The sequence below is a fragment of the Dermacentor silvarum genome, chromosome 5, assembly GCF_013339745.2.
Source record: "Dermacentor silvarum isolate Dsil-2018 chromosome 5, BIME_Dsil_1.4, whole genome shotgun sequence".
Taxonomy (NCBI): domain Eukaryota; kingdom Metazoa; phylum Arthropoda; class Arachnida; order Ixodida; family Ixodidae; genus Dermacentor; species Dermacentor silvarum.
Window position 1 is genome coordinate 179,808,508 of NC_051158.1, and position 17,849 is coordinate 179,826,356.

Sequence of the window (17,849 nt, forward strand, 5' to 3'; positions counted from 1 at the left end):
TTGGGGCATTGATTTTGCTGCTTCGCTATCTAACGATAAACTTACTCGGCGGGGAGGTTTAGCGAAGCGTTCAGTAACTTCGGACACGTTGATGGCGACGTCTCTGTGGGCGTATAGAAGCGCCAGCATAACCTTGCGTTCCTCATTGTAAAGCGCAAGTGGTTTTTTTTAGTAATCTCATGTTTGAAAATCTCTCTGCGCTGGCAGTGGCACTGGAAGGGCGACTAGAATATGCAGCCGTTTGTAGTCTAGAGCACTGCACGGGCCGATTTTTTCAGCCCGGACCTGGCCCGGGCCCGTTTTTAGGTTGGGCTGCCCGCCCGAGCCCGAACAAAACTTTATGGCAAGACCCGTGCCCGGCCCGGGCCCGGAAATAATCTACGTTACCCGCCTGGCCCGGCCCACCGCCCCTTTACCTTAGGCCCGAGGCCCGGCTCGAACCCGGCCCGAGATCGAAAAATACTTCTTTGTCAGAGTTGAGACGCCCGAGAATAACTCGCTGCACGTTATATGCACACCACCAGAAAGCCTGAGCCCGGCCCGGGCCCGGGTCAAAAAGCACACGCCGTGCCCGAGCCCGGCCCGAGCCCGTGAAAAAACTGCTCTACCCGGCCCGGCCCACGGCCGGGCCGGGCCCGGGCTTTCGGCTAAGCCCGAGCCCGTGCAGTGCTCTAGTTTGTACCCATGTACATATGACCTGCAGTCTCCTTGAGAGAGGGCATCTATTCCTGCGCTAAAACCTAAAAACAATTCGATAATCGTTTCCCTCAGCACCACGCTCGACAAGGTCGACAGCCGTCCTCTTACGGAAGCCACAATTCTTGGTCCCTGGTCCCAGCCGACGTCGGAACGAACTGCTTTTAAAAGCGCTATTACGCTTTTTAAAAGAAACAGGACTTAGTGAAAAACTATAGAATGTGTGGACTGATACATTTCTTTTAGTTTTATTTTAATCTTCTTTTGTTTTCTAATCTTTTCTGCCCTTACCTCATCCCCCGGTGCCGAGTAGCCAATCGGACACTTAACCTGGTTAACCTCTCTGCCTTTCACCTCTTATGTTCCTTCCTTTCCTTCCTTCCTTCCTTCTTCCTTCCTCTTCCTTCCTCTTCCTTCCTTCTTCCTTCCTTCCTCTTCCTTCCTTCCTTCCTTCCTTCCTTCCTTCCTCCTTCCTTCCTTCCTTTCCTTCCTTCCTTCCTTCCTTCCTTCCTTCCTCTTCTCCTCCTTCTTCCTTCCTTCCTTCCTTCCTTCCTTCTCCTTCCTTCCTTCCTTCCTTCCTTCCTTCCTTCCTTCCTTCCTTCCTTCCTTCCTTCCTTGCTTCCTTCCTCTCCTCCTTCCCTTCCTTCCTTCCTTCCTTCTTCCTTCCTTCCTTCCTTCCTTCCTTCCTTCCTTCCTTCCTTCCTTCCTCCCCTTCCTTCCTTCTTCCTTCCTTCCTCCTTCCTTCCTTTTCCTTCCTTCTCCTTCCTTCCTTCCTTCTTCCTTCCTTCCTCCTTCCTTCTTTTCCTTCCTTCCTTCCTCTTCCTTCCTTCCTTCCTTCCTTCCTTCCTCTCTTCCTTCCTTCCTCCTCCTTCCTTTCCTTCCTTCTTCTTCCTTCCTTCTCTTCCTTCCTTTCTTCTTCCTTCCTTCCTTCCTTCCTTCCTTCCTCCTTCCTTCCTTCCTTCCTTCTTCCTTCTTCCTTCCTTCCTTCCTCTTCCTTCCTTCCTTCCTTCCTTCCTTCCTTCCTTCCTTCCTTCCTTTCCTTCCTTCCTTCCTTCCTTCCTTCCTTCCTTTCCTTCCTTCCTTCCTTCTTTCTTCCTTCCTTCCTTCCTTCCTTCCTTCTTCCTCCTTCCTTCCTCTTCCTTCTTCTTCCTTCCTTCCTCCTTCCTTCCTTCTTCCTTCCTTCCTTCCTTCCTTCCTTCTTCCTTCCTTCCTTCTTCCTTCCTTCCCCTTCCTTCCTTCCTTCCTTCCTTCCTTCCTTCCTTCCTTCTTTTCTTCCTTCCCTTCCTTCCTTCCTTCTCCTCCTTCCTTCCTTCCTTCCTTTTCCTTCCTTCCTTCCTTCCTTCCTTCCTTCTTCCTTTCCTTCCTTCCTTCCTTCCTCCTCCTTCTTCCTTCCTTCCTTCCTTCCTTCCTTCCTTCCTTCCTTCCTTCCTTCCTCCTTCCTTCTTCCTTCCTTCCTTCCTTCCTTCCTTCTTCCTTCCTTCCTTCCTTCCTTCCTTCCTTCCTTCCTTCCTTCCTTCCTTCCTTCCTTCTTCTTCCTTCCTTCCTTCTTCCTTCCTTCCTTCCTTCCTCCTTCCTTTCCTTCCTCTTTCCTTCCTTCCTTCTTCCTTCTCCTTCCTTCCTTCCTTCCTCCTTCCTTCCTTCCTTCCTTCCTTCCTTCCTTCCTTCCTTCCTTCTTCTTCCTTCCTTCCTGCCTTCCTTCCTTCTTCCCTTCCTTTCCTTCCTTCCTTCCTTCCTTCCTTCCTTCCTTCCTTCCTTCCTTCCTTCCTTCTTCCTTCCTTCCTTCCTTTCCTTCCTTCCTCCGTCCTTCCTTCCTTCCTCCTTCCTTCCTTCCTTCTTCCTTCTTTCCTTCCTTCCTTCCTTCCTTCCTTCTTCCTTCCTTCCTCTCCTTCCTTCCTTCCTTCCTTCCTTCCTTCCTTCCTCCTTCCTTCCTTCCTTCCTTCCTTCCTTCCTCCTCCTTCCTTCCTCCTTCCTTCCTTCCTTCCTTCCTTCCTTCCTTCCTTCCTTCCTTCCTTCCTTCCTTCCTTCCTTCCTTCCTTCCTTCCTTCCTTCCCTTCCTTCCTTCCTCCTTCCTTCCTTCGACATCGTTGACATCCTTGTTTATGTACCTTGCACAAACAGTAAGCTGTTCGATTCCAGCAATGTCCGTCGTTTCGTCAGCAAGTACGGAGAAGCAGCCTGCAGCATTCACTTTTGCATCTAGGCTTTCTTTGATAATTTCACCACAAATTTCTATAATTTGGTTTTGCACGTCTGGTTTAAATACGAGGCATTACTGGGGCAACTTTCCAAATGGTTGTTCAGATGTGTATCTCCACAATCAGCTCGCATGCGAAGAAGCGTTCTGGAAATACCAGTATTGTCAGCGGGGGCTTTACTTAAATCCATAGGACCACTGTCTCTATCGCCACGGAGAGCAAGACCTTGCCGCCCGCAAAAAAGAACTGCCTCAAATTAAATAGGCCGTTGAGTTTCTTCTGTTTTCTCTTATTTTACTTTGCCTGCCCTGGTCCAGCTTATCGATCACATTGGGCGCGCTTCCTCAAAATGTTTGGAGAAAATTATCAGATGCCAGCTGACAGTCACGGTGATATTTAATATTTTCGCGTGTGTGGAAGATTGCTGCTTATATTTCTGGAACAACTTAGACACGCGCGTTCGAGTGCGCGCGTATTGGCCCAAGTTTATAAAAACATTAAACACAGAAAGTTCCAGAATAAAAAATCAGAAGCACGCCTTTGGAAAGGTCAGTGCACTTTTCGCGTCAAAAGTGTATGAGAACTTTATACTCATCAAGTTTCGGAATTGAAATCCATGCGCTCCGTAGATTCCGGTGCCGCTGCGAGATGCCGCGACGCGCCCGCTCGCTATCGAAAATCCCCTTGAAACTTTGTGCTCGGCTGGGGCTCCTTACGTTATGTGACTCCAGGTGCATGGGCGTTTCCACGAAATCCAGCCCGAGTTCGCAATTTTCGCGCCGAAATGTCTTTTCCGGTGTCAAAAAAACATTGTAGACAAAATGCACAATGATTCCGGCGCCGGTGGTTGTTTTGGTCAGCGGTGCATGACAACACGAAAAAATTTCGGGGGGGGGGGGGGGGGCTGAAGCCCCATCAGCCCCCCCCCCCCCCTGGCTACGCGCCTGACGAGAACATAACGAGAAAACTGTGTTACACGAGAACACCTTCGCAGACTACGTGACAGTGCTCGCAGAAACAGTTCTGTTGTGTGTGCGTGTGCGATTTTCTTTTCTTTCCTTCCTTTTTTTTATTCTTTATTTTTACTTATTTTTCTCTCCCTCTCCTTTCGCATCCCTTTACCCCTGCCCCGGTACAGGGTAGCCAACCGGAGATAACCTCTGGTTAACCTCCCTGTCTTTCCTTTACCTTATACTCTCTCTCTCTCTCTCTCTCTCTCTATCGAAGCACCGCCACAGTATTTTTCCACGTAGGGCGCCTCACTGCAAAGCATGCGCTGCCCCAGCCTCTCGTCCCACTCAACCGTATTCTAGTACACTATAGCCGAAGCGCAGCCACGACCGGTCGTGAGCGCAGCGCAAGGATGGAGGTAATGGAGAAAGAAAGCTTCTCCTTCCTCCATGGTGAAGCGCAATGCACTGCTGCTAGGCGGCTGGTTGAGAACATGCGTGCGATCATGGATGGACGCAGTGCCATACTTCAGCCGCGTGACGAATTATCTTGCCAATCATCGTTTTACGAATTCGCCTTTGAAGAATCAGCAAGTCCCGAACGCGCTTGCACCGCGCTGAAAGCATTAATTACATTGATTTAGGTAAAGAATACAAGGGCATCCTTTGGTTTGAGGCGACTTATTAGGTCTTTCTGGACTTCTACATTGTGTTCAAACAGCGCAAAATGCGACGGAAGAAGAAAAGGGAAGTACACAGGAGTAGCACTGCTAGCTTCCAGCTGCGCCGGGGCAACAGGTTTTCGAGAGTCGAGACGTGCGAGGATAACTCGCTGCACGTTACAAGCACACCACCAGAAAGTCCGAGCCAAGCCTGGGCCCGCGTCAAATACCCGAGCCCGGCCCGGGTCCGGGTCAAAAAGTACCTGCCGTGCCCGAACCCATGAAAAAACTGCTCTACCCGGCCAGGCCCAGCCCACGGGCCTGGCCTGGCGCGGGCTTTCGGGTAAGCCCGAGCCCGTGCAGTGCTCTACCTGAGATTAGAATAAAGCAGGAGGCGCCGGATCTCCAGAGGGGCTGCGGGGGACCTAAGCTGGAAGCAGGGCGGTCCGTGTGTTGGGGCCGCCGAGGCCGGAGCGTGGGTCTCGTGTAGGACGCGCAAGCTTCGGCGAGCCCCAACACAAGGACGAAGCCGAGTTTTAGCTTTGGTGTTCCCGTTGCCGGTTTGGTGTCTTGGAGGCGCCTCCAATAATACGAAATGATGACACGTTATTATAACTAGTAAATAAAAGCTAATAAAGAAATGTAATCACGCCTATAGGCAGCAACCTGTGACTCAGTGCTACCGTGCCTGTGTGAGGAGAATTACGGAACGCCAACGAGGAATTTACCGAAGGTCGCAGATGACACGCGAAGTTGCGCGAAATGATCGTCTTTGATGACTGATGGGTCAGTGAATGAACATACCGCTCGAAATGGTGCGGTACTGAGCACCGCCACGCCTACAAACGCATGCAGACTAGATAGATGTGGGCGAAAGCGGCAGCGGCGGCCGCGGCGGTGGCAAGACAAATGTGAACAACTTGGACATGCACGGAAAATATTTTCCGTCCGCTTTGCCCTTTCCGCCCGCTTACCGCTTTCCAAGTGTGAACGTAGCCTTTATACGGAACCTCACGGCGGCGACGGCAGAAATCCGCTTGATGTGTCCTTTTAATTGCTATCGCAATAAAATGCTTTTTTAGGGGCGAAGCTCATTAGGGTGTGGGTCTGTCCCTCATCTGTAGTATGTAGTAGTAGCAGTCGTCGTAGTGGTAGTCGTCGTCGTCGTAGTAGGTAGCCACGTCTACTTTTATGAGAAAAAAAATTCCGAAAGTTGTGTCTGTAGCGCGGAATCGAACCAGGGACACCTCGCTTCCGAACGCGCGGCGCTAACCACTACGCCACGAAGCGCACATGGACACACGCACCACGATGGCAATAAATACCCAAAATTAACGAAAGACTGCGCGTTTCTAACGCGTTTGTGCTAGCGCGTTATGGCCCGTGTAAGAAGCTGGTGTAAGACGCTGTGGCCTCTCCGCCTTACCCCCGTATTCATAAACGCTGATGGCGTCGGCAAACGCGGTGGACGTTCCGGCATGTGTAAACGGCTGCGTATACGACACTGTGGCCTCTCCCCCTTACTAGAGAGTACTGCACGTTTCTAACGCGTTTGTTCTAGCGTCCCCTTAAGCGGGAGATGGTGCAATTATAATGAAGGGCGCTGTTATAAAATAGGAATGACGTCACATACGGCGCGTGTCATTGGTGGAAGTCAATCGTTCGATTTAGTGCGGCGAGACTGGGCGAATTACACGGAAGATTCACGGTTTACCGATGATTCCCTCCGGAGCTTCGTCCACTCATCATCATTCACCCCGTGGATATGCGGTGTTTTTTTTTTCTTTCCCAATGTTTGTTTCTTCTTGACATAGTCGCGCTTCAATCGCTGCTCCCATAACCACCCTTGCTGATGTCGGTGACAATTTGATCTGAACCGCTTTTCGCCGGAAGCTTCGCGACCTATTTGGATCGACCTTTGTACGGTGGCTACGAGCAAGTGTCATGCTTCTACGCAATTAAAAACGAAAATTCAAGAACACGAAAGGTCGGGTAAGCGCATACGTTCGCGCGCTTATTTTAGTCGAGACGGCGCGAGCACCACCACGTGACTTTGCTCGCAATATGGACGCGCAGGCCTCTTCGCCAGCCCTCGCTGGAGAGCTCTGGCAGAAAGAAAAAAATGTCTCTGCCTTTAGTTTTATCCAGGTGGCTTAGTGGCAGCGATCTCAGATTGAGAAGCGGAGTTCAGCGAACGTTTATGGTTTCGCACGGTGATGTTGCGGTAGCAGTATCTTATATCTAAAGATACACGATACATTCTTTCGTGTATCGGAAATACGGATACTGATACACGTCTTCCCAGACCTATCATGATACAGATACAAGATACCCAAAGAGTATCTAAGATAGTATCTAAGATATATGTATCTTCGATACTGCCCAGCACTGGTGTGGGCTGTGTTCTCACGCGCGTAGTTCGCCTTGAGACACGAAGGGAAATTCGCTCGCCGTGCGTGCGTGCGAGTGCGCGCGCGCGCAGTGCAAACATGGATTTCTTTGCTGAATCTTGCATTCTGATCAATAATTTACTAGGCGTTCATGTTGCGTTTATATGGAACTTCTTTCCAGTTGTGAAAGTCGGCTCCATAGTACGTAAACACACCGCAGTGACAACACTGCGCGGCCTGACAAAATATTTCACCGTTCTTGCTGCATATTAAGCCGGTGCTTTTTTCTGCGCAGGTGATACCACGAACATCAGCGCAAACATCTTCAAGATTGATGTCTTCTGCTGGCTAGCTATACTGCGGTGCTTCGAACGAGATTTCGTCGTGGTGCTGAAAAAGGAGGCGTCACCTCATATTCAATACTTTGCAAACGTTCGACTGATCGGCTCAAGCAACGACGCCCAACTGTTCGCGTATCAACTGCAGCTGCCGGGTCACAACGAGAGGTTGACAAGGCGTGCCCTGACGAGGACGATTCACCCCAGCGGCGATTCCACAGCAGACGCAGACGGCCTCTCGTTCGACTTGTGCAAGGCCGTTTGTCTGGCCCAAGGTTCGAATCTAAGTGTCGACGTTGCCATTCGCCGCCTCTGAGTGGATACAGTGCGTTTGAGCGTCGTGCACAGAGGGAGGCGTTGGCGTTGCTGTCTTATCAGGAATCCATCGTAACACGTTCTGTATTCGGAACACTGTATGGCTTGATTGAGCAGTGCGTCTTACTCGGTGATTAAATTTTTGGTTGATATGTCGAAGCTTTAGACCTAAGAGATGTCCTTTGTGAATAACGCCGATGTAAATGTTTCACTGGGAAGACTCGTTGCAGCGAACATGCGAGATTCCTCATCGCAATACCGTGCTTTGGAGGAGGCGCTACGAAAGTAACATTTCAGCGAGAACTGTAGCTTCACCACAAGTGATACTGCCCGCAAATTTTATTTAAAGAAGCAACGCGACAACGGCACGACAGGAGTGCCGAATCCAGCCGGCTTTGGCTTTTAATTGTCCCGTGGCGTTTTTCTTTCGAGACCGAGTCTCTGTTTGCGCTGCGTTGTTCAAGTTAAATGGGGCATACTCAGCAGCCTTAGTGTCTTACATTTGAGAGGTCGAGACAAATCAGTTCCGCGGAAGCTCTCCAAGGGAATAAATTTGTGAAGCTTTGCGCTATACTCAAATGGTTGACGATTTTCCCATTTGTCAAGTCACTGCAAGACAAACACTGATTTCTTGCAAAAGCACCAACACACGAACCCCAGAATGCTCCGCTTTTCAGGAGTTGATATGCGCTATTCAATCGTATCACAGATGGCTACAACCCTTACAAAATTTTTTGTAGAAAGTCTATATAAAGTGTGTAGACATTTGTCTATGAAGTCAACAGACTTTTTGTAGACATTTCTTTAGACTAGTCTACAGACAGTCTATGGACTTATGGCCATACACTAATTGTAGACTAGTCTATAAAAATGTCTGAGTCTATAGATTGACTATAGACTGTCTATAGATCAATGAAATTTCACTTTTGTAGACAAATGTCTGTAGAATGTCTATAGACAAAAGTCTATAGGCTTATATAGTTCTGCTTTTGTAGAAATAAGTCTATAAAATGTGTATAGACAGATGTCTATAGACTATCTATAGACTATTCCTATAGACCAGTCCATAGACAGTCTATGGACTTATGGCCATACACTTTTTGTAAACTAGTCTACAAAATGTCTGAGTCTATAGACTGACTATAGACGGTCTATAGATCAATGAAAATTCACTTTTGTTGACAAATGTTTGCATACTGTCTATAGACAAAAGTCTATAGGCTTAATTAGTTCTACTTTTGTATACATAAGTCTATAAATTATCTACAAACGTCTATACACTATCTATAGACTATTCCTATAGACCAGTGTATAGACAATCTATGGACTTATGGCGGTACACTTTTTGTAGACTAGTCTACAAAACGTTTGATTCTATAGACTGACTATAGATGGTATATAGATCAATGATAATTCACTTTTGTAGACAAATGTCTGCAGAGTGGCTATAGACAAAAGTCTATAGGCTTATATAGTTTTACTAGTTTTACTATATAGTTTTACTTATATAGTTTTATATAGTCTGTGAAATGTCTATAGACTATAAAATATTCCTATAGACCAGTATATGGACTTATGGCCTTACACTTTTTGTAGAATGTGGTACAGTCTGCCTACAGAGAGTTCCTGTAGATCAGTCTATAGCTAATCAATAGACTTCAGCCTTACAATTTTACAGGGTGTCCCAGCTAACTTAAATTTAGTGAAGCTGTTCAATGAAAAATAATATTAAGAAAAGACGCTGCAATAAGATCCGATTTTAAGACCTATGGCGTGCATTCGGCCGTGAGTTCAGAGGTCTGACCTGTAGGTCTTTTTATGATCATATATCTTGCGCCGTATTGTTTTTTAACCTTTGATTTTCATTGACCAGCTTGGCTAAAATTATTGGGATACCATATATACTTTTGTATACATAAGTCTATAAATTATCTGCAAACGTCTATACACTATCTATAGACTATTCCTATAGACCATTCTATAGACAATCTATGGACTGGTCCATAGATTGTCACCACATTTTGCCAACTATGTTTCGGCAGGCAATGTTATTCTATAAACACTCGCTGCTGGTGTTTGCTAATAAGCAGTTTATTGGAAATGTCTACAAAAATTTATTGTACCCAGTATGCATATGGGAACATACATAGGGAACTGTACATAGAAAAGCATGCATGCAGATGGAAGCAGTCAAAAATCTAAAATGTATGCAGCCGTGAATCATTATGTAAAGCTGCATGAGCATTTGTGTAATTGCACATTGAAGAAAGTTTAGTCGCATGCAATGCATTCGCTTGAATGAAATCTACTATCTGCAAGTTAGTTAAAATTTTTGTTAACATATGGCAGCAACAAAATTTTGAACGTATATTTGCATGTGCACCTGTTGCTTCCCATCTGCATTTATGCATTCATGTTAATAGATTATTAATGATACGGAACCAGCTGCACTCTCATATGTTGCAGAAACAAATATTTCAAGCAATTCCACTAGTGCAGACTCATGCAGTGCAACAAACAAAACAAGTGTACCGATATTGAATTAACTGTTTTTATTGAACGATATAATACATTAATTTATTAAAATGCATGTATTATGCTATCATCAAAAGAGAATATTTACATATTTAAAGCTGCTTCCCCTTGGCGAGCATGGTTGCCAGGCTGGCCTTGACCTTCGTGTAAGCCGTTCCGAAGGCGCTGCAGGTGCATGCTGCAAATATGTAGATACAACAATGTGAGGCAAAAATAACAAATGTGTATTTTTTTGCGTTCATTAAGCAGCCTAATATATTCGCTCAAACCACTTAAGTCAATCCTTAATACGGTTTAACTAAGCCTAATGGCTGCTTATCAATACAAAACAGTACCATCGCATAATGTTTCACTCTACCGTATGATGAACAATTAAACTGTTACAATTGCTGCTGGTGCCAGCAACAGTATGTTACATTTTATGACAAGGCCATATGACACATAATATACTTAATTAACCCAAATGACCTCTATATTAATTGCTGAAACTAGGCTACCCAGTTGGACTGCTTACATTTTTGGCTGGTAATTAAATATACCTGCGGGGGGGGGGGGGGGGGCTTATGGTGCTGAAGCCCCATCAGCCCCCCCCCCCCCCCCCCTGGCTACGCGCCTGACGAGAACATAACGAGAAAACTGTGTTACACGAGAACACCTTCGCAGACTACGTGACAGTGCTCGCAGAAACAGTTCTGTTGTGTGTGCGTGTGCGATTTTCTTTTCTTTCCTTCCTTTTTTTTATTCTTTATTTTTACTTATTTTTCTCTCCCTCTCCTTTCGCATCCCTTTACCCCTGCCCCGGTACAGGGTAGCCAACCGGAGATAACCTCTGGTTAACCTCCCTGTCTTTCCTTTACCTTTTACTCTCTCTCTCTCTCTCTCTCTATCGAAGCACCGCCACAGTATTTTTCCACGTAGGGCGCCTCACTGCAAAGCATGCGCTGCCCCAGCCTCTCGTCCCACTCAACCGTATTCTAGTACACTATAGCCGAAGCGCAGCCACGACCGGTCGTGAGCGCAGCGCAAGGATGGAGGTAATGGAGAAAGAAAGCTTCTCCTTCCTCCATGGTGAAGCGCAATGCACTGCTGCTAGGCGGCTGGTTGAGAACATGCGTGCGATCATGGATGGACGCAGTGCCATACTTCAGCCGCGTGACGAATTATCTTGCCAATCATCGTTTTACGAATTCGCCTTTGAAGAATCAGCAAGTCCCGAACGCGCTTGCACCGCGCTGAAAGCATTAATTACATTGATTTAGGTAAAGAATACAAGGGCATCCTTTGGTTTGAGGCGACTTATTAGGTCTTTCTGGACTTCTACATTGTGTTCAAACAGCGCAAAATGCGACGGAAGAAGAAAAGGGAAGTACACAGGAGTAGCACTGCTAGCTTCCAGCTGCGCCGGGGCAACAGGTTTTCGAGAGTCGAGACGTGCGAGGATAACTCGCTGCACGTTACAAGCACACCACCAGAAAGTCCGAGCCAAGCCTGGGCCCGCGTCAAATACCCGAGCCCGGCCCGGGTCCGGGTCAAAAAGTACCTGCCGTGCCCGAACCCATGAAAAAACTGCTCTACCCGGCCAGGCCCAGCCCACGGGCCTGGCCTGGCGCGGGCTTTCGGGTAAGCCCGAGCCCGTGCAGTGCTCTACCTGAGATTAGAATAAAGCAGGAGGCGCCGGATCTCCAGAGGGGCTGCGGGGGACCTAAGCTGAAAGCAGGGCGGTCCGTGTGTTGGGGCCGCCGAGGCCGGAGCGTGGGTCTCGTGTAGGACGCGCAAGCTTCGGCGAGCCCCAACACAAGGACGAAGCCGAGTTTTAGCTTTGGTGTTCCCGTTGCCGGTTTGGTGTCTTGGAGGCGCCTCCAATAATACGAAATGATGACACGTTATTATAACTAGTAAATAAAAGCTAATAAAGAAATGTAATCACGCCTATAGGCAGCAACCTGTGACTCAGTGCTACCGTGCCTGTGTGAGGAGAATTACGGAACGCCAACGAGGAATTTACCGAAGGTCGCAGATGACACGCGAAGTTGCGCGAAATGATCGTCTTTGATGACTGATGGGTCAGTGAATGAACATACCGCTCGAAATGGGGCGGTACTGAGCACCGCCACGCCTACAAACGCATGCAGACTAGATAGATGTGGGCGAAAGCGGCAGCGGCGGCCGCGGCGGTGGCAAGACAAATGTGAACAACTTGGACATGCACGGAAAATATTTTCCGTCCGCTTTGCCCTTTCCGCCCGCTTACCGCTTTCCAAGTGTGAACGTAGCCTTTATACGGAACCTCACGGCGGCGACGGCAGAAATCCGCTTGATGTGTCCATTTAATTGCTATCGCAATAAAATGCTTTTTTAGGGGCGAAGCTCATTAGGGTGTGGGTCTGTCCCTCATCTGTAGTATGTAGTAGTAGTAGTCGTCGTAGTAGTAGTCGTCGTCGTCGTCGTAGTAGGTAGCCACGTCTACTTTTATGAGAAAAAAAATTCCGAAAGTTGTGTCTGTAGCGCGGAATCGAACCAGGGACACCTCGCTTCCGAACGCGCGGCGCTAACCACTACGCCACGAAGCGCACATGGACACACGCACCACGATGGCAATAAATACCCAAAATTAACGAAAGACTGCGCGTTTCTAACGCGTTTGTGCTAGCGCGTTATGGCCCGTGTAAGAAGCTGGTGTAAGACGTTGTGGCCTCTCCGCCTTACCCCCGTATTCATAAACGCTGATGGCGTCGGCAAACGCGGTGGACGTTCCGGCATGTGTAAACGGCTGCGTATACGACACTGTGGCCTCTCCCCCTTACTAGAGAGTACTGCACGTTTCTAACGCGTTTGTTCTAGCGTCCCCTTAAGCGGGAGATGGTGCAATTATAATGAAGGGCGCTGTTATAAAATAGGAATGACGTCACATACGGCGCGTGTCATTGGTGGAAGTCAATCGTTCGATTTAGTGCGGCGAGGCTGGGCGAATTACACGGAAGATTCACGGTTTACCGATGATTCCCTCCGGAGCTTCGTCCACTCATCATCATTCACCCCGTGGATATGCGGTGTTTTTTTTTCTTTCCCAATGTTTGTTTCTTCTTGACATAGTCGCGCTTCAATCGCTGCTCCCATAACCACCCTTGCTGATGTCGGTGACAATTTGATCTGAACCGCTTTTCGCCGGAAGCTTCGCGACCTATTTGGATCGACCTTTGTACGGTGGCTACGAGCAAGTGTCATGCTTCTACGCAATTAAAAACGAAAATTCAAGAACACGAAAGGTCGGGTAAGCGCATACGTTCGCGCGCTTATTTTAGTCGAGACGGCGCGAGCACCACCACGTGACTTTGCTCGCAATATGGACGCGCAGGCCTCTTCGCCAGCCCTCGCTGGAGAGCTCTGGCAGAAAGAAAAAAATGTCTCTGCCTTTAGTTTTATCCAGGTGGCTTAGTGGCAGCGATCTCAGATTGAGAAGCGGAGTTCAGCGAACGTTTATGGTTTCGCACGGTGATGTTGCGGTAGCAGTATCTTATATCTAAAGATACACGATACATTCTTTCGTGTATCGGAAATACGGATACTGATACACGTCTTCCCAGACCTATCATGATACAGATACAAGATACCCAAAGAGTATCTAAGATAGTATCTAAGATATATGTATCTTCGATACTGCCCAGCACTGGTGTGGGCTGTGTTCTCACGCGCGTAGTTCGCCTTGAGACACGAAGGGAAATTCGCTCGCCGCGGCTGCCGCACTTCATCAAGCCAGCGTTCGGACAGCGAGCGCCTGTGGTCATCGAGTTTGATGCGTTAGTCTTTGTCTGTGCGCGTGTGACATCGTGCTTGTTAGCTCAGTTAGTAAGCGCATGTTTACTTAGCACACGCTTGCGGGCGAAGCGAAGCGGTAGTTTTTTTTTTTTTGTTCTCGCAGAAAGGCAGAGTGTGTTTGTGTGCGTGCGTGCGTGTGTGTTTGTGTGCGTGTGCGCGCGTGTGTGCGCGCGTGTTTGTGTGCGTGTGTGTGTGCGCGCGCGTGCATGTGTGCGTGTGTATGTGCGTGTGTGTGTGTGTGTGTGTGCGTGTGTGTCTGCTTGCGTGCGTGCGTGCGTGCGAGTGCGCGCGCGCGCGGTGCAAACATGGATTTCTTTGCTGAATCTTGCATTCTGATCAATAATTTACTAGGCGTTCATGTTGCGTTTATATGGAACTTCTTTCCAGTTGTGCAAGTCGGCTCCATAGTACGTAAACAGACCGCAGTGACAACACTGCGCGGCCTGACAAAATATTTCACCGTTCTTGCTGCATATTAAGCCGGTGCTTTTTTCTGCGCAGGTGATACCACGAACATCAGCGCAAACATCTTCAAGATTGATGTCTTCTGCTGGCTAGCTATACTGCGGTGCTTCGAACGAGATTTCGTCGTGGTGCTGAAAAAGGAGGCGTCACCTCATATTCAATACTTTGCAAACGTTCGACTGATCGGCTCAAGCAACGACGCCCAACTGTTCGCGTATCAACTGCAGCTGCCGGGTCACAACGAGAGGTTGACAAGGCGTGCCCTGACGAGGACGATTCACCCCAGCGGCGATTCCACAGCAGACGCAGACGGCCTCTCGTTCGGCTTGTGCAAGGCCGTTTGTCTGGCCCAAGGTTCGAATCTAAGTGTCGACGTTGCCATTCGCCGCCTCTGAGTGGATACAGTGCGTTTGAGCGTCGTGCACAGAGGGAGGCGTTGGCGTTGCTGTCTTATCAGGAATCCATCGTAACACGTTCTGTATTCGGAACACTGTATGGCTTGATTGAGCAGTGCGTCTTACTCGGTGATTAAATTTTTGGTTGATATGTCGAAGCTTTAGACCTAAGAGATGTCCTTTGTGAATAACGCCGATGTAAATGTTTCACTGGGAAGACTCGTTGCAGCGAACATGCGAGATTCCTCATCGCAATACCGTGCTTTGGAGGAGGCGCTACGAAAGTAACATTTCAGCGAGAACTGTAGCTTCACCATGATACTGCCCGCAAATTTTATTTAAAGAAGCAACGCGACAACGGCACGACAGGAGTGCCGAATCCAGCCGGCTTTGGCTTTTAATTGTCCCGTGGCGTTTTTCTTTCGAGACCGAGTCTCTGTTTGCGCTGCGTTGTTCAAGTTAAATGGGGCATACTCAGCAGCCTTAGTGTCTTACATTTGAGAGGTCGAGACAAATCAGTTCCGCGGAAGCTCTCCAAGGGAAGAAATTTGTGCAGCTTTGCGCTATACTCAAATGGTTGACGATTTTCCCATTTGTCAAGTCACTGCAAGACAAACACTGATTTCTTGCAAAAGCACCAACACACGAACCCCAGAATGCTCCGCTTTTCAGGAGTTGATATGCGCTATTCAATCGTATCACAGATGGCTACAATAAAGAGCTTAGATTTGTGTTAAGCTTGCTCATTGGAGAAAACTGGATGCCTGTAATTGTGGAAACATACGTGGTCTATTGGTCCTTTGCATCGCCCCAAGGAAAGTCAAAATAGACTCCTTAAATCCATGCGAGGAAACAAACAATAACCACTGAATGCGGCCCCCCAAGAGAATCAGGCGTATTTTTTTAAGAACGCTTTTCTAAAGAACTTATCAGCTTTTAGAATAAACAAGAAATTACAGGCTGAAATATTCTATAAATTTTACGATTAAGCGCAGCATGCATACTTTTTCAAACCAATGATTGCATTCCAAGCCTTCACTATTACATGGGAAGGCCCCACTAATACCGGCCAGTGTCTCATGGCCAGTAAACTGCGAAACCCATATCACTTGTATCAAATATGCATGCATTTGTTTTCATGGTTATCAGGACTGCGTCGTATTCTCGCCCTTCTACTTTTTCCTTGGCCATATGCTGTTTAGTATGTTGTTTGTAAGCAAGTGTTCTCGGTGTGCTTTAGATTCATAAGTAACCAATATGGATGAACGACGCAGCCGGCTATGACTTACTTGTACGAGTTCCATACGTACGTGGTCTCTCGTAGTCCATTTTATACGTTTATACAGACAAAAAAAATGTGGACAGCTTGCACTAGTGCTGCAAGGTTGGAGTAAACAGTGGAGCTAGTGATCGACCTAGCTTCTTCCAGGTTTGGCTAGGTTTGGCTCAGTTTTGCTAGGAAATGCTAAGTGCTGCTAGGTACGGTATTCCGAATTGGCTGGCCGCCGATGCGCAAATTCTCGCTTGGCCGCGCGACGCATTTCAAGATGAGCGGCTTCTTCATCGGGTGTTCGGATCTTCTTTGGTCGTCCCATCTCAAGGCTACATGTACTCGCCACATAGTCAACGAGAGTTCTGGCGCTATCGCGGCGGCTCCGAGCTATTATCGGTGACGTCATGGCCAACCTGCGCCTCCACACTTGCCGGGGCGTGGCTGGTCGAGACATGCCGAACCGCCGCCAGAGGCGCCTGCTGCAGTTCCGGACGTAAAACCCCTCAATAGAGAAAAGTAGCGCCATGTTTTGAAGATCGCCACTTTCCTCCTCTCCTTCCCGTTCTCTCGGCGCTCGGCCCTCCGATTGGACGAATGCGGTTACGTGCTCTCGCGCGCTTTTTTTCTTGCTTGTGTTTTGCTCCCGCCGCCATCGCGGTGCCAGACAATTGCGAGCGGTGTATGGAGGCACCACGCATCGCGTCTCCTTTGCGCTTTTAAGCATAGTGTTCGCGATGCCGTGTTGCTCGGCATTCGGGTGCAGAACACGCGAAACAGACGGCAAGCGACTCTTCCGGATTCCATCTGCGAAGCAAGACGCGGCGCAGAGGAAGGTCTGGCTTCAAAGAATCAGCCGCGCTGATTTCAACCCAACACAATGGTCCCGGCTGTGTGAGGTAAGCGAGCGATTCTTCAATGATCCCTAATCTCACATGCTGCCCCTTGCTGTGTGAGGCTTCGTTAGTTTTTCTCCCTCCTAAGTACCGCATTGTTCGCGCTGCATGTTCGCGCTGCATTTGCAACTTTCGTGGCCAGATTTCAGCATGTCTTCGAACGCACGTGGTTTTTGTTGACTCGGTTATACAATCCATGGCGTTGTGTTTGTGTGGCCTGTGTGGCAATATAATCCGCAAAAGCAGCCTCGCACACACCTGTAAGATGACCGCTGCCGCGCTACTCAAATCCGCAAAAAAAGAAAAAAAAATGTGTGGAGTAGTGTCAGGCTTCCTGCAAGCGAGCAAAGCCACTAGCCTCATTAGACAGTTTTAGTTTAACGTTAGCGTAATAGCGGGGCTAAGGGAAATAGCGTTACCGTTCCGCAAACGAACTTTGCAGAAAGAGAGTTTTAGTATAGCGTGATAGCGTTGTTTACGTGCGGGATTACGCTTTGAATTTCGCATACATAGGGCACCTAAGTCTATGTGTGTGTGCGTCCGGAAAGTGCGAGAAGTAGCGCAATGGAAGCCAGGAGCGCGTTGTATTTTTACTTGCCATGTCCGCCGATCTGCAGCGAAACAGACAAGCAGTACAAGCTGTCTCCCATAGCCTCCGAAATGTTCCCCATCTCAGAGGCCATATGCCGCCGTCGCGCCTATCTCCCAACTTTACCGACAGGTGGCGCTCGCATCTCAGAGAAACTTTCTTTCGTTAGGCTTAGACGCGTTCGAAACGAGAAGCGGTCTCGAAAATTCCTCAAGATTATCCGTAACACTCTCTCGGCGAAGCGGCATGAGACTAAGCAAAAGCAGTTTACGCAGTCATTTGCTACGATCGAAGTGAATTCTACAAAAACAACGCCAAATTCAGTTCGAAGCGGGCG

The 17,849-nt window shown here is 48.3% G+C and overlaps 1 protein-coding gene across 1 annotated transcript in view; it reads left to right on the forward strand.

Annotated features, from left to right (window-relative positions):
* The window catches only part of LOC119454618 (E3 ubiquitin-protein ligase SIAH1A), a 58,749-nt gene extending 51,057 nt beyond the window's left edge, over positions 1-7,692 (forward strand). Inside the window, exon 5 of the mRNA XM_049666910.1 lies at positions 7,189-7,692. Coding sequence (XP_049522867.1) covers positions 7,189-7,547 — 359 coding nt within the window. The 3' untranslated portion in view covers positions 7,548-7,692. The remainder of the gene's footprint in view (positions 1-7,188) is intronic.
* The last annotated feature ends 10,157 nt before the right edge of the window (positions 7,693-17,849 follow it).